Source organism: Mustela putorius, unplaced genomic scaffold (assembly GCF_011764305.1).
Source record: "Mustela putorius furo isolate JIRA1106 unplaced genomic scaffold, ASM1176430v1.1 tig00003909_pilon_pilon_pilon, whole genome shotgun sequence".
NCBI lineage: Eukaryota > Metazoa > Chordata > Mammalia > Carnivora > Mustelidae > Mustela > Mustela putorius.
In genome coordinates, this window is record NW_025422057.1 from 7,161,265 (window position 1) to 7,176,461 (window position 15,197).

The 15,197-nt window shown below is 56.7% G+C and overlaps 2 protein-coding genes across 3 annotated transcripts in view; both read left to right on the plus strand.

Moving 5' to 3' along the window:
• EEF1AKMT2 (EEF1A lysine methyltransferase 2) overlaps positions 1–10,962 on the plus strand; it is a 71,143-nt gene extending 60,181 nt beyond the window's left edge. Inside the window, exon 7 of the transcript XR_006603118.1 lies at positions 10,690–10,962. The gene's annotated coding sequence lies outside the window, so the exon portion shown is untranslated. The remainder of the gene's footprint in view (positions 1–10,689) is intronic.
• The window catches only part of FAM53B (family with sequence similarity 53 member B), a 72,906-nt gene continuing 68,531 nt past the window's right edge, over positions 10,823–15,197 (plus strand). For both annotated transcript variants that reach the window (XM_013055717.2, XM_013055718.2), the window contains exon 1: positions 10,823–10,962. In XM_013055717.2, coding sequence (XP_012911171.1) covers positions 10,885–10,962 — 78 coding nt within the window. In that variant the 5' untranslated portion in view covers positions 10,823–10,884. The remainder of the gene's footprint in view (positions 10,963–15,197) is intronic.

The window sequence follows — 15,197 nt, forward strand, 5'->3', positions numbered from 1 at the left end:
ATATGTGTATATATAGTTTAGATTTTTTTTTTTAAAGATTTTTATTATTTATTTATTTGTCAGAGAGAGAGCGAGCGAGAGCGAGCATAGGCAGACAGAGTGGAAGGCAGAGTCAGAGGGAGAAGCAGGCTCCCTGCGGAGCAAGGAGCCCGATGTGGGACTCGATCCCAGGACACTGGGATCATGACCTGAGCTGCTGAACCAACTGAGCCACCCAGGTGTCCCAGTTTAGATTTTTTTTAAAAGATTTTATATATTTATTTGACAGAGAGAGAGCGCACAAGGAGGCAGAGAGGCAGGCAGAGAGAGAGAGAGGGAAGCAGGCTCCTCGCCAAGCAGAGAGCCGATGCAGGGCTCGATCCTAGGATGCTGAGATCATGACTTGAGCTGAAGGCAGAAGCTTAACCCACTGAGCCACCCAGGCGCCTCTATATAGTTTAGATTTTTTATAGGTCATCCTGCATGTGGTTCTCGATTCAAAATGAGCAGAATGGTGTTCTTTGAGGAGTCTTCTGTCACTTCTCTTCCCAGCTACCTGCTTTCCTTCCTTAAAGACCACTGATGTTAAGTTTCTTTTGTATCCTTCCAGAGACTTCTAGATCATTAGAATCATTTAGTTTCACCCAGATGGGAGCTGATGATGTCCACTGTTCCTGGTCTTTGCTACAACTAGATTGGAAGATGATTTCCTAATAGTACGTGTTGAGGACTCTTGACCTTTTGAAGAGCTGCCTTTTGTCTGTTGCACAGGTGTTTTTGCATTTGTATACCCTGCCCCTCCTGCTGGGCTGTTAGGTGGCTTTCTGCCCACGAGCAGGACTCTCTGGAAGGCAGATTAATTTGGTACGGTGGGCTCTGGGAGCACAAGGGTCTTACAGGGGCATGGGGACTTTGCCTATAGTATGTATGTGTTGGGTTCCTCTCTCTGGAGGTTGACTCATTCCTCTTTGTGGAAGGCAAGTGAATTTTAAATTCGGGTCTACTGAGAGTTTTGGAGAGAAACTCCCTTATTCCTTTGTTGCCTGCTAACAGTGATGCCCTCTGTGATGTGGGTGGGATTCACCTGGGCTCATGAAGTGTAGTTGCGCTGGGCTGTGGTCAGCAGCACTCAGAGAAACTGCCTCTTGGGCACCTGTGCCAGACTCAGACCCTCCTGCCACCCACAGTGGCCAGGCGAGGCCAGACCAGGGGCCAGGAGAGATCCCACAGAGCAGCTTTGCCAGCCGCGTCTGCCGGGATCTCGTGGACGTGGAAGACACTCCTGGGCACTGGCTGGGCTTTGTGCTTTGTGGCTATCACAGGTCTAGTAAATGCTTCGTTGGCTTATTAATAATTGAAGTGAGCAAGCATCTGCCCAAGTAGAGAACTGGCCAGCGTGCCAGGGATGGGGGGTAGTGGGGAGAGAAACCCCAGGATAGCTTTGTACTTAACCCATAAAGTTGCGATGCCAGTTTCTAAACTTGAGAAAGTCTGATTTGTTATCGTGTTCCTTGCTTTTTGAAATGTGCTCTGCTTCTTAGTGTATTTCATTTTGCTTTTTATTTGACTCAAGTATCAGTTGTTAGTAGTTTCCACTTCCTTGGGAGGAGGGCCTCTGGCTCCAGCCCCTCCCATCACCTCTGCGGCATAAGTGCTCAGTGAGGGCCTGTGGGACCGTGAACACAGCTCGGATCTCATCGGGCTTTTCAGGGGTGATAGCCTGCCTGAGAGCACCCAAAACTGGTTTGGCGCCCAGATGCCAGCCTCTGACCAGTACCGGTTAAGTTGCCCCCGTTCTGACCCCATCCCCTGATGTAGTCTCACAGCTTTGTATCCTTTAGTGTTATTTCCAACTCTTAGGACGTTGCTAATCTCTGTCCCCCTCACCTCTTGTTCCCCCGGTCAGGGGCGCTGCTGGGTTGTGCAGTGCTCTCGCTCTTGCGCATTTGGTAACTCCTGAAGATGAGGCTCTCAGCGGGGCCAGACCCTTCCCCGAGAGCCGAAGGCCACTGCGTGCTGGCTTTGGGAGGCGCCCCAAGGCCTGGCTCTAGAGTTCCGCTGCTGACTTACTGAAATGGGCTTCTGCAGTGCAGGGCAGGCCAGCACCCACACCGGGTTCTGGTGACTCCAGGCTGGGGACAGTGACAATAAGACAAGCATGGCAGCAGCTGGTGCATCTGGCAGTTTTTCACGCACTCTGTGAACAGATAGTGGAGCGAACCTGTTTCTTCCGGGGCCATTTCTGATGAGGAGGATGGTGTGCTCACCTTTGGGAATCAGGTCAACTATCCCAAAGACCTTTGGAGTCTCAGAGCCATCACAGTGCAGGTGGAAGGCTCTAGAATGGCTCAGCAGGGCTTCCAAAGCACCTCGCCTTGCTCCTGCACCCACCTCCTGCCAAAAAAATCAAAAAGGGGCTCAGGACCCAGTAAGCTGCTGCTCCCCAGGCTGCTCGTATTCATTTCACAGTCAGTTCCAAGTAACTTGGGGGGACTGCCTGGGCTTGTCTTTGCAACAGGACCTCAGTGAAGCCCTTCTTACAGGAGGGAGTCTCTTTCTCTGTCGGGCCTTTCTGCAGAGTGCTCCACGGCCAGAGTGAGCCTAGTAGGGTCCGTCTCACCCTTCGGAATCCCCACCCCAGGAGGTAGCAGAGAGATGACTTTGGGGTTTTGACCTGAGAGGTGCCGTGGAGCTCAGGCATACCTGTTGTTCATTGTAACAGATCGGTCAGGCAGCTAAGTCTCTCGAGTTTGCTTTTGGCAGAGGACGCTGGTCTTGAGCGCACGGTGGTGCTTGCTGTATGAAATGGGTCGAGGGGGGAAGGCGGAAGTCTTGGTGTAAGATTGTTGCCTGTCTGATTGATCTGTGTACCCGACCCAGGAAACCAGGTTGGCCGATATGACTCAGTCGGGTCAGGAGGGTGACGTCCCGTAGGAAGAAGAGATGAGGCTGTGATCTGCGAGTGGGCGGCAGATGGGAAACCTAGCGGTGCTCGTGTCCCTCTCCGTCTCCTAGAGCCTTTTGGTCCGTCCTGCGTCACCTCCCGGGTTTCACTGTGATACTTGTTTTGATAGTGTTTGGGGCCCCAAGGCCCCTGAGATAAAGAGATCACTGCTCTCCCAGCTGTGTCCCGAGTGCCAGCTGCCGAGTGATTAGGAGCCCCCTGCGGGGTGACCTGGGGGAGTCGCACTGGGCTGTGGCCACGGTCTGAGCTGGAGTGCTTCTTCCTGCCCGTGCAGCTTCTGGAGCCATGCTAGCGTGGAAGCCACGCATGCTGCCCGGGCTGGGGGTGGCTCGTCTTGTAGGAGCGTGAGAAGGTAGCGGTCTGTGGACCCTGAAAGTCCAGTTTAGGAAGAGGATATTCTTGCTGCAGGGGTGGGAGATGAAGGTGTGAAAGCTGGTGAATGACTAACTTCCTGGGTCTCCAAGAAACTTCTAATTCAGAATGCGGTGAGTGTCACTGAAAGACCCCTAGATGCCCCAGTGTGCTTGAGGACAGAGCTTGGAGAATGAACGTGCACAACAGCCCCGTCTCTCTCCATTGATATGTAAGAGAGGGGCTGGTTCTGTAACGCCACCTCCCCCAGCCGTGCGTGACCTGGAGGTCGCCAGCAGAGCAGAATGGCTCCCAGCTTCCCACTTCGTCCTGTGGGAGGGCCCCGCTGAGGCTCCTGACGGCAGTGAGGAAGGAGTAGGCCTTTGCTGTTGTCTAGTTTCCTGAGGCCTTGAGCACCACAGGCCAGGCTGGAGCAGGATCGGGAAGGCTGGCCTGGAAACAGCCCGTGCCAGCAAATGCTCCGGGATGGACACTGTTGCCGTCCTCTGTCACGGCTCACGCGCCCTCGGATCCATGGTTGAGACTCTGGGTACGCTCGGAGTTCCTATTTGCATGTCACAGGAGAGGAAACCGAGCCTCAGAGCGGCACAGTGACCTGGCAGGTGGCTGCACGTAGACGCTCGCTTGTCAGAAAAGGAGCTCCTCTGACCCAGGCCCGCATTTGACAGGAGGAGGCCCAGAGATGGAGAGTGGCTTGGCCAACAGGCAGAGCCGCTCGGGAGCAGGGCCAGCGCCAGAGCCCACGTTTCCGGAGCCTTGCTGGCTCTACCCGGACCACACTGCCTCTGGTTTGGGCTTTTCTACTTTGGATTTTGCTTTAAAAAAAATTTTTTTTTTCCTTTAACTCTTTACCTCCTTTGGTTTTTCCTCATGGTTTGACTAAATTCACTGTACTTGTAAATAGGCCCGACTGAAGAACAGGTCATGGTCGTCTTAGGCTAAGTGGCTTAACATTTCAGATTATCTTTGGGGCCCTTGCTGCGTCTCCCGTCCTCTGCTCTCCGCTCTTCTCTCCCACGGCCGGTTTGGAGGTGCGCGCGGCGCCCGGCTCTGCGCCCCGTAAGTACTGGTCCTCTTCTCCTCCCTCCCTTGTCCTTCGTGTCCTTCCTTTTGAGTTTGCTCAGCAAGTTCCGGTCACAGCGTCTCGTCTCTCGTGGTGGCTGGTGGGTTGGAATGACACGAACCGTACTGAGAAGTCCTGGAGTGCTCATGGGAAACTTGTCTGTTGGGTGTTTCTCATTGATAAACGGGCCCCTGACAAGTCATGCGTGCAGCTGGCTTTGGTTTCAAGAAGGGACACCGGCTGTCTCGTTCCCATGTTCAGATTTGTTTTGGCTCGGGGTCTCGACACTCTCATGTCCCTGAATAATGTCACCCCTCCCCTCCTATCGAAATGCTATTTGCTTAAACCCCAGGAAATCCCTACAACACTGAGAGTGACTGTGTTAAAGTCCCAGAGAACAGAGTCCTGATGTGGTTCAGTGGCTCATTTTACTGGTTTCTTTTTTCCCTCCAGGAAGGTAGTCTCATAAGGGGGTTTGCTCAACTTTGTTCGGCCAAGGGCGTGGGTGGGTTCCTTGCTAGGCAGTGATGTGACTGCCGGTCCTTCTCCAGATGTGGACCTTTGGTGGCCTTTGGTCACCTGAGGGACTAGGCCAGGGAAGGTATGTTCATCTCAGTTACAAAGAAAATGCCTCCAAGGGGACACCTCACTTTAGGGTGGGGAGTGAGGGTTGGGTTGAGCAGGTGGTCGGCCTCTTCTCCCCTGAGAGTCAGATGTGGGCACATGCCAGCTGTGAGGCTTTAGGTCATTTTGTTTCTTGTAGCCTAGTTTCCTCACCCCCGACCCTCTCCCCCGGCCCCCCCTGGCACGTGTAACTGGGATCCCCGGGTGAGCACGAAAACCAGCAACAGACTCAAACATCCAGCAGCCCCATCCTAGGAGTAAGGTGCTTGGCGGTCTCACAAGTCCATTTCCTGCCCCCAGCAGCTCACGCTGTGGCTGAGAAGACATGACCATGTTAGCCACACACAGCTAATAGAGGCCTGCACTCTGCTTGGCACGGGGCACGCCGAGGACTTCATGTCTGCAGGGACCACCCTGCAGAGTCTTACCTCCTCAAGCTTCCACGTGAGGGGGCAGAACAAGAATCACGTCTTACAGATGACAGAGGGTGAGCTTAGAAGAATCATGTCGCTCCCCCAGGGTTCTGCCGCTCCTCTGGGACTGCGCTGGGCAGCCGTGTGGCTTCCGGACAGGGATCCACTGCTCTGCCCCTATTCTCCTGACTCTGCCGACAGACCCGGATGTCAGGTTCCTGCTGTGGCAGGCTCCAGGCAGAGACCAGAGGATGACTGAGGCAGGCCTATATCCAGACTCTGCAGGTGGACGGGAGGGCCCCCCATGGGTCCCCTAGGAACGGACTTGGACAGGAGGGCAGGGTGGCCAGTGGAGAGGCCGCTGGAGGCAGAGGCCTGGGGAGAGGTGGCAAATGGATGTGGATTCCAGCTGGTGTAGCAGGAAGCCAGCAAGACGCCCCCAGGGGACTGGGGACACCCCAGTGTTCATGGGGAGCACTTCACCTTCCAGGTGGCACCTGGCCTGGCTGAATATCCATGCGGTTAGGATAGACGGCACTGATGCCCTCTTGCCTCCCCGCCCCCTTGCCAGCTGTGGGACCCTAGTGCTGTGTCTCAGCAGTAGGTTCCGGAAGGTCCGTGCTCGGCCTGGGATACCTCAGGATGAGCCGTGGGGACGAGGACTGCTACAAACCTCGTGTCTGTGCTTCCACATTTGGTCAGTTTAATTGAGAAATACTTGAAGGGTCATTACGATGAAATGCACAGATCCTGGAGTAGAAGAGTCAGGGGTCAAGACCCAGGTCTTGGAGTTCAGCAGATGTGGCCCAAGTCCTTGTGCTGTCCCTCACAGCCGGGTGACCTAGGGCCTATGCCTCAGTTTGTCGTTCTGTAGAATGGGCTAGCAACAGGCCCAGGCGCAGGGACTCCGTGGATGCACTAAGCTGAGAATCCAGCACGGCTGCCGTGGCCCTTATTTTATTCATGCTCTGCGGAAAGGTGGACTCTGCATCACACTTAGTTCTGCAAATACAGACCAAGGAGATATTAGGCAAATGGTGAAAACAAAATGCAGTTTCTCCCTGGATTCTGTCTCTCCCGTGGAATCCCCTCAGATTGACAGGGTTTGGTGTTCCTTGCATCTGGGGTGTTACCGTATCGACTGAAGAGGCTGTTTGTCTCTGGTTTTCTGTGTGTTGAAGGTGGTGGAGGCACCGCTGTCTCGCCTCACTGACCCTTTGGGAGGCTGGAAGGCCTGGGCACCTGGGCTGAGGGACATCACTGAACCGTTTCGCGGGAGCCCACACACTCCAGCCTCAGGTCCCTTTACTGAGCCTCCAGGGCCTTTTTCTGACACTAACTGGGTCTGGAAAAGGAAGGGCTCTGGTGAGGTTCCCGCATATTTTAATGTTCCTCCTTCAAACTCTCGGCACGTAGCTATAGAGTCTGCAAGCCAAAAGGTTTGGTTCCCTTTGTGGGACAGCTAGGAGCCTTGATTTCCGCCCCCCTGCACCCCCCCAGGATTCGGCTCCCCTGGCCACCCTTCTAGTGGTTCATCACTGGCAGAAGGCACGGCCCACTCAAAGGTGCACTTCCCCACGTGTCCCTAAATTTGCTGTAGGTCCTGTTTCCATACAGCATTTGTCACACGAATGGCTGAAGTGAGGCAAGTCTAAAAATGCATGCGGCCTTTCTGAAGACCTTGTCCAAGGGGCTGCTTCCCTTCCATTTCCTTTGCTTCATGGGAGGGGGAGGGACAGTGCTGAGGCACGGCTGGCTCAAGCCCTCAGGAAAGTCACTGTCAGTCACCAGGCCAGAGGGGGGTCCGTGCCCAGAGGTGGCCTGCAGAGGGCCTTCATCATGCCACCTGCGGCTCTGGGCACCTTCTACCTGGGCCAGAGCCTTGCTCCCAGTTGTTCCTTCAAAGGTGGGGCCAGTCTCCCCTCACCCCCTGGCCCCCAGCCCGGCTTCACTCCCAGCTTTTCCCTGAGCTGTCCCTGGCCCCATTCTCAGACTCGACTCCAAGTCTCTGGAAGGGCATTGGCATTCCTTAGTGAACTTGGCCAGGCCCGTGCCACGGATCAAAGGAATCCCAGAGAATTCCAGATTGTGCCAGGCTCTGCTGGTCTGGATTTGCCTCACAAGGTCTGAGAATGTGCCTGGATCATTTCAGATGTTGCTGTGATTTAGCTTCATTCCAAAATGTGTATTGGGCTCGTGCTGTGTTCAGGGCACCGTGCTGGGCATTGCAAAGGACCCCCCAGAATCACTCTTCCTCGACAGGCCGAAGAAGCCCAGCCCCTCGGGGAGCTGCCTGTGGCCACGTGGTAAAGTCTGCACTCGGTCAGCATTGCGAGCTGTCAGTCCGGTTTGAATCTGTCTTCCCAGCTCCTTGTCCCCGTGCTGCCACCTGTCCACACACCCTCTGCTCCTGCCACTGGGGTGCTCCCTGAGTTCCATGCAGCATGTACGGGGCAGGGCCCCATGCTTTGTTCGCAGCCTTCCCTCCGCTCCTGTGCCTCTCCAGCATGTGGAAATCTTGCCTATTTTCTTTTTCACGGAAAAGGTGTTGTAGGTCCTGGGTGGGGTATTCAAGCAGCCTGCAAAAGCTGCCCAGTCTGTCTTCTACTCCAAAACGGCAGGCGCTTCTGTAAGGCGGCCGCGCTTTCGGGACCACACTGTCCTCCGCTGTACTCATCTCGCAGCGTGGCTTGGAGAGGGTTTTTTCTGTCCTGTCAGAGTCACCTTATTGCCGATGTGCCTGAAGTGGCGTGGTGTCCCTTTCCGTGGTTCCACCGTGTTTCATGGAAACAGCCCCCTGTTGATGGCATCTTGGTTGTCCCCACTCCTGGGCTCCTGTAGGTTGTGCTGTGTGTTGTCAGCCCTGTGCAGGGGGTTCTCTTTACAACTCAGCTGCGGTGCCCCCTCGCCCTGCCTGCCTTCATCGGATTTGTGCCTGTGCCCTCAGAATTCCCCATGACCCCCGGGGACAGGGCTTGTGCTAGACCCCCTCTCTCCGTTTGGCGCCTGCCGTGTTTGGTGACCGCCCGTTTCCAGGAGCTTACGGTGCCCCGGTATCCACCCCTCGCGCTGCCGCCCCAGGTCCTGGGGTCTCGGAGGGGCGGAGCTGCGAGAGCGGGGCCGCCCACGCTGCTCTCTCCGTCCGGCTTTGTGTCTGGTGCCAATCGGCTGCATCCCGATGGCCTAACATGTTTCCATGGCGACGGACTCCCACAGTATCATTCTTACTGGCCACCTACTGTTTCACCAGAGGGATGGGCTATAAGATGGCCTGTTCCATCCCGGTGAAATTTAGCCTTAAAAAAATTTGATGAAATTTCTCTTTAAAATAAAAATCCAAGAGGCCAGATAGATGCTTGGGCATCTGCTGCTGAGAACGGACGGGGACCTACAGTCTCCCCGATGAAAGTGGGGACAGTAGCTACTGTTTATCGAGCCCTTCCTCAAATGAGCTAGGGCTTCTCCCTGAGCACAGGGCTTGAGCTCTGTTTTCAGACGATACAGGACTCTTGTGAGGCAGGCGCTGTGGTCCCCATGTTACGGAGAGAGAAACAGGCTCACAAAGTAAGTAACTTGGTAAAAGTCCCTCAGACAATGCATTTCAAGAGCTGGGATTCCAACCCAGGCGTCTTTGACTCAGGACCTGAGCTTGTAGCCACCAAGCCGTCCTGCCTTGTTAGGGAAGAAGGAAATGGGGGGTGGGGTGGGAAGGGCAGGTCCCCCCTGGGCCTTGGACCAGTGGCCAGCTGCCCCAGAAGCGAATGAGGCTGCACCCAGAAAGAAGATGGCCGCCAGTGGGCCTGGCCTCCGCCCCTGAAGCGGCACAAAGGGTCCCTTTGAAGGGCGAGTCCATAGCACCCCCCTACCCTGCTCCCCAGCCAAGCGTCCAGGGGGCTGGCGGGCATTTCTGGCTTGGTTTTCTGGCCTGAGCTGGGAGGAGTGGTCTGACATTCTTTCCTTGAGCAGCTCACTCTCTGTCAGAATGTGTTGCCTCTAGACTGAGGTGGTGGTGAAACTCCTTTGTGACCTGGGAGCCTACATGCCACCAAGTCTCTTCCTGAACAACCATCCTTGGAAAATGTATTGATTCCCGCCCCCCCCTTCCCTGCTCTTGCACTTTGGATGAACCTTGTTTTCGAAGAACAGTAGAAGGTAATTTTCCTGGGCTTGCCAGCTGGCCCGTAATTGAGCAATTCCAATAACACCCACTGTAAAGTCTAATCGAAGTAAACAGGAAAATATGATTTACAATCTGGACGGCAAGTAAATACCAGGGTGCAATTAATTTTTACACAGAGCAGCAGATTCTGAAACATTTTCCTGCACGGAGCAGTTTGTTGCTAATTACAGATTAGGAGCTGCCCTTTTCTGGTATTTTTCGTTGTTATTTTTTACTTTGTGACGGTGATCTTCAGGTTCCTTGCATCCATGTGACTTTCTCTGAAGGTGTGACCACAGAGGGGTGGGCTGGGGAAATAGGATCCGAGAAAGTAACGTGTAGGGAGCGAGTTCTCTAGCCTGAGCCAAGGCCTGGTTCTCAGCATTTGCTTGGGGGGTGACGCGGGAGGAGGCGCTGGTGGGCTGTGCAGAATGGCGCCACGAGGGGTCCTGTCACTGCTGGCAGCTCTGGGTGGCGTGGGCAGGCCCTGTGAAGGCTGTGACTTGCTTCGGCTCAGTCTGCAGAAGGAGGCAACACCGGGGGCCTTGCAAATGTGTGTTTTGAAACATGGCGCTTCCAACAGTGGGAAATATGTGCCTTTAAATGGACCTCCCGCCCCCCGGCGACTCTTCCAGTAGCTCATAATTCGGTGTTCATAATTCGGTGGAGGACAGCAGCCACCTTGCTGCCTGAGGCCGCCTGAGGGCCTCAGTTTTGACTGTGGGGTTGGAGCCAGTCTGACCCTCAGCCTCGGGCATATACCAAAGCTGTCTGTTAAGCCAGCCAGGTTTAAGATGCCATGTGACTTGAGTACACTCTGGGGACAGCAGATTGTGACCAACCCAGACCCTGAGCTAGGTCTTAAAGGTGCCATGCGGCTGAACGGAGACCCACTGCTGTACCCACTAGAGCGTGGGCTTTAGGGTTGCCCCAAGGCCAGCATGGGGGATCCTGAGAAGGGGATCCTGGCCTTTGTAGCCATATGCCTGTCCTTCAGCAGCGAGGCAGTTCCGTTTCCGAGCGGGGTCCCAGCATCGGGGTGTGCGGCCGGTTCTCTCGGGGACCTGGTCTTCCCATGTCCTGAATCCCTTGCCTTTTTTTGTTGTCTTCTCAGGGAGTTAAGTGCATGCAGCCATTTCCTGGAGGAGCCCTTCCCCAAGCGTGAGCAGCCGATCGGGAACTGCTCCTGCTGATGCCAGGCCACCTCAGCCCTGGGAGGTGCCCAGCAGGCCACCTGTGCCCAAGTCCGCCCAACTGAAGATGGCTCGTGGCCGCCCTGGGATGGAGCCCAGCGCCTGAGGTCCTTACCATGGTGATGATCCTAAGTAAAAGCCTCGACAACCAGGGAGCCGACGCCATAGCGTGCAGGACCTTGAACCCTGAGCTGGTAAGGACCTAGTGGGCCTCATTTCCCTGATGACCTCTTCTGAGGCCTGCTGTCTAGGTGGGGCTGTGGACTGCACGTGTGGGCTTAGCAGACTGAGTCCAGAGTGCCCAGGGCAGAGCCCTGGGAGATGCGGCAGGTTGGGGCAGTGGGCCGAGGTGACCCAGAGCCCGGCGGCATGCTTGCGAGAAGTAGCTGGCGGAGGGCCCCTGACATGCGAGGTGGGAAGGCCGGCACCCTGGTGGAGAATACCAAGCGGGGCTCTGCCGCCCTGCCGGGCTGAGACTGACATACCTTGTGGCCTCCGCCCGGTAAGGGGCGGCAGTTTCCCCGCAGGGAGGTGGTGCCCGAGTGGGGGTGAGATTAGGCCGCCCTTCAGAAGGCTGGTGCGGAGCGAGAGCGGCTGCCTCAGGAAAGTCAAGGGTGGGAGACGAGCGAGAAAGAAGGGGCGGTCCAGCGGCCAAGGTGGTGGGCCTTGGCGACAGCTGCCCTCCAATGCCTTCTCCCAAAGTTGTCCTATGACCAAGTGGCCTGATGGGGTGGGCCAGAGAGGCGGACTGGCCTTCTCAGACTGAGAACAGGGTAGTCCCTTAACCTTCCAGACCTCATTCCTCAGAAGTGAGTGGGGGGCGGGAAGGGTCCCACTCTGACAAAAATAAACCTGAGGAGGAGTTTTGCAGACAGCTAAGAATCCAGGGCTCTGCCACATTGCCTGGCACCCTTCCTAGTGAGCCCCTCCTGAGAGCCCACCCTAGCCCCCTTGTGGGCTCCCTCCCCAAGCTCACAGCGGCAGTCAGGCGAGAGCAGATGGGCCAGGCTGGGTCTCCAACCCTTGTAGGAGGGCGGGAGAGCCATCGAGACCTGAGGCCTTTATGTACCACTGCGCATGTGCCGGACACTGGGCTCGCAGAATTCCACAAGCAGAGATGGGTCAGGTCTCTGCCCATCCTGGCTTCCTTTCCAGTTTGCCCTGAATATGTATCTGGAAATATATTTGATTCCCACTCGCCATCCTCACTGCTGCCGCTCTGGTCCCACCTGCTGCCCTCTCTCATCTGGGAATGTGGTGTAACGGTCTCCTGCTGTTGGCTGCTTGGTCTGTTCTCTACCAGCAGCCAGAGGGACCACAAGACAGGTGCATCTCTCCTCGGCTCCGGCCTTCTGCTGGCTTCCCATCTCCCACCTAGCAAACGCCAAAGCCCTTACCAGGAGGCCCAAGGCCCATGAACTGTGGCTGTCTGTGACCACGCTGCTCTTTCTCTGCTCTCACCCTGCTCCCTTCACTCTGCTCAAGCCACACTCAATCAATGTGTCAAGCACGAGCCCGTCTCAGGGCCTTTGCACTTCTGTGGCCTGGACCGCTCCCCGCCAGCAGGACTCCTTCCCTCCCTCTTCTTTGCTCACTCAGCCTGAAATCGAGCTCTGCTCCAACCACCCTCTGCCCAGCACTTGCCTGCCCTTCCCCTTCTCAGCGCCTGTCACTTTCTGATGTTTCGATCTTGTTTGTTGAATGACTGCTCTGAAATGCGAGCTGCATAAAGGCAAGGAATTTTGTTTCTTTTGCTTGTTGCTGAGTGCCCAGGGCCCGAAACCGGGGCCTGGGACAGGGTGGGTGCTCTGGGATGTTTGTAGAGGGAATGGACGCGGATTCCTGCCGCCCACCCCCTCACTGCTTTAGTTCCTCTCCGGCTGCTGCCCAGGTTCACAGCCAAGGGTACGGGAAGAGCCGCTCTGCTTTCTGCTGTGTGGGTGGGGGCGCGGGGCGGGGGGGTGCTTTCCTGCCAAGATCTGAAGAATACACTGGGAGGACTGTTGGCCAGAAGGGAACGACCTCTGGGGTGAGGGCCCTCCAGAGGTCCCAAGGGAGGGTCCCTGGCCACTTCCAGCTGTGCTGCTGGCTTCAGCGGATGCCGCAGAACCTGGTCCCCTCACGGGGCCCGCCTGGCTGGGGCTCACCGTGCGGCTGGTCCTGGGGCACGTGGGCCCCAGTTCCGCTGAGCTCCATGGCCGGAGCACCTGCCTGCCAACGCGGGGCCTCGCAGCCCTCGCCGGGGAAGGGAAACTCATCTCCGAAGAGTCTAGGGAGGCCGACTTCCAGTCCGGCCATGCACAGGGAGCAGCCCAGAACAACCCCAGATCATCTCGGTCCAGTGCTGACGTCCGTGAGGCGGAAGGGAGGGTGAAGGCACGTTAGAATGCGCCCTCCCCTGCCGGCAAGGTTGGGGGGGAGCGGACGGGGCTCTGCTTCAGCTTCCTAAACTGGCAACGCCATCCTCGTGTAAATACCATCAAGATAACAACAGGAACATGGAAAAGCATTTCTCTTTGTTTTCTAATCAGCCTAAGAAGATAACAGACAGGGGGGGCGGTGGGCTTCATATTAAAAAGAAAACATGAGTCACAGGCCACTTTGGAATTAGGGAAGCAGGCCCCAGAGGCACCCGAGCGAGAGAGAAGGTCTCAAACTTCGGGTGAAAGTCACCTGGGGGCCTCCCAGTGCCCTTGGACACACTGGGCAAGGAAGCCTGTAGCCCCTCCCTCCTTGCCCTCCAAGGTCTCTTGTTCTTTTTCTAAAAACGAAATGCTGGTGACAAGTGACTGGTCTTGTTCCCAAGAGAGATGTAGGAAAACAGAAAAAAGGACTGACAAGTGCCCAGCGTTTTGCCTTTCCCGGCACCTGGCCCTGGAGAGAGAGAGGGCTAAGGGCCCCGCCTGGCCCCAGCCTGGGCCCAGCTTACACAATGCACAGCAGTGAAGACTGCTCAGTTCCCTTTACCACCCCCCCAACCCCCCCCCCCGCCCGCTCTGCTGGTCGCTTTCCTCTGCCGAGTGGGCTCTTCCTCCTAGTGTTCTAACATTAGCTGCTGCTGCTGGAAGGCAGCCCAGACGGTTGACCTCGGGAGCAGTGTTCCCCAGCCCCTTCCCACACGCCCACGCTCAGCCTGTGGCCTGTTCTCCCAGGCCAGAGTGACCGTCTTCCCCGGCCGGGCCTGCCTCCTCTCCCTGGCCGGTGTCTCAGCTCTCTCTCAAGTCTGGAGTCTGTCTTGGAGGAGAGGGTGGAATGTGGCTGTAGGCGGCCTTGCTCTCCCCAGCCTTGAGGTATTTCCCACAGGAGGCGACACCGTGTCGGGGAGCCGGTCCTTCCCTTCGTTCTTGTCAGGTTAGGAGGCCCGGGCTGTGATCTGCCCAGTGGGGAGAGTCCGTGGCCATGTCAGGCCTCGCAACTGCCTGGGGTGGAGGGTCTTCATGTTCGCAGCTCCCCAGAGCTGACACTGGGCTCACTGGCCCCAGCCAGCCTCACTGGTGGGCCCAGGCTGGCCGGAAGTCAGACCCCAGAGGTGCACAGATGTCTGGGACAGTCTGAAGCCTCTTGCCTGCACAGGCTGGGCCTTGGCCAACCCTGAAGTCCGGGGAGCCCAGGGAGCCCGGGCCGCTGCTCCATCCCTGTCAGCGAGTCTGAGAACCTCTCTCTACAAGGCCGCTCATCCCTTCTCGGCTTCTCTTGTCCTGGTCAGGCCTGGCTCTGTCTTCTGCTTTCCACTGCCATGGTCATGCTGTGTTCCTTTTTGGAGGCCGGGGTGTTCTTGCTTGTTCCGCTCGAGGGCATGAGTAGGAGCCTGCCTGTGTCGCCTTGTGGTTCCCCTTAACAGTGTTGTGGGGAAATGGTGACTTGACGGCTTTGGTCAGGAATCTGCGAGCAAAGCTCTGAAGAAGCGCGACGAAGGCCAGAGAAGAGCTGCATCACGTTCCGTCCGAGCTAGCTCCTCATTAAGACTTCAGACTGGACTCTGGCTTTATCTAAGTCAGGCCTTCTTTCGTCAGTCAGACAGATGGCCCCTGAAGCCCCGGTGGGATGTCCAGCTTTTGCTCTCCCTGTGGAGGGTCTGATTCCAAAGCCTTCCCTTGTGCTCTGAGGACTCTCACAGAGGCCCGGCTGGGGCGGGCTGGAGAAGAGGTGCGTCGCGGTGGGAGAAGCGTCACGGGGAGCTGTGCTCCTTGTGCTCTTCCTGCCAGCCCCAGCCGAGGCCTGGGTGCCAACTCCGGTGCGCGCGGTGAGTGTCGTGGGAGCCCGAGGCTGGAGTCCCCACAGCCTGCTAGGCCTCGGGCCGGCCCGTCCTCCTGCAGTGATGCGGAGGGTGTGAAGTTTGGGAAGGCCACTTGCAGACTGGTACAGACCAGTCTGGGTCTGTTTTGTCACAGTCTGGGCATACCGGGGATGAATTGGCTCGGGCCAGCCT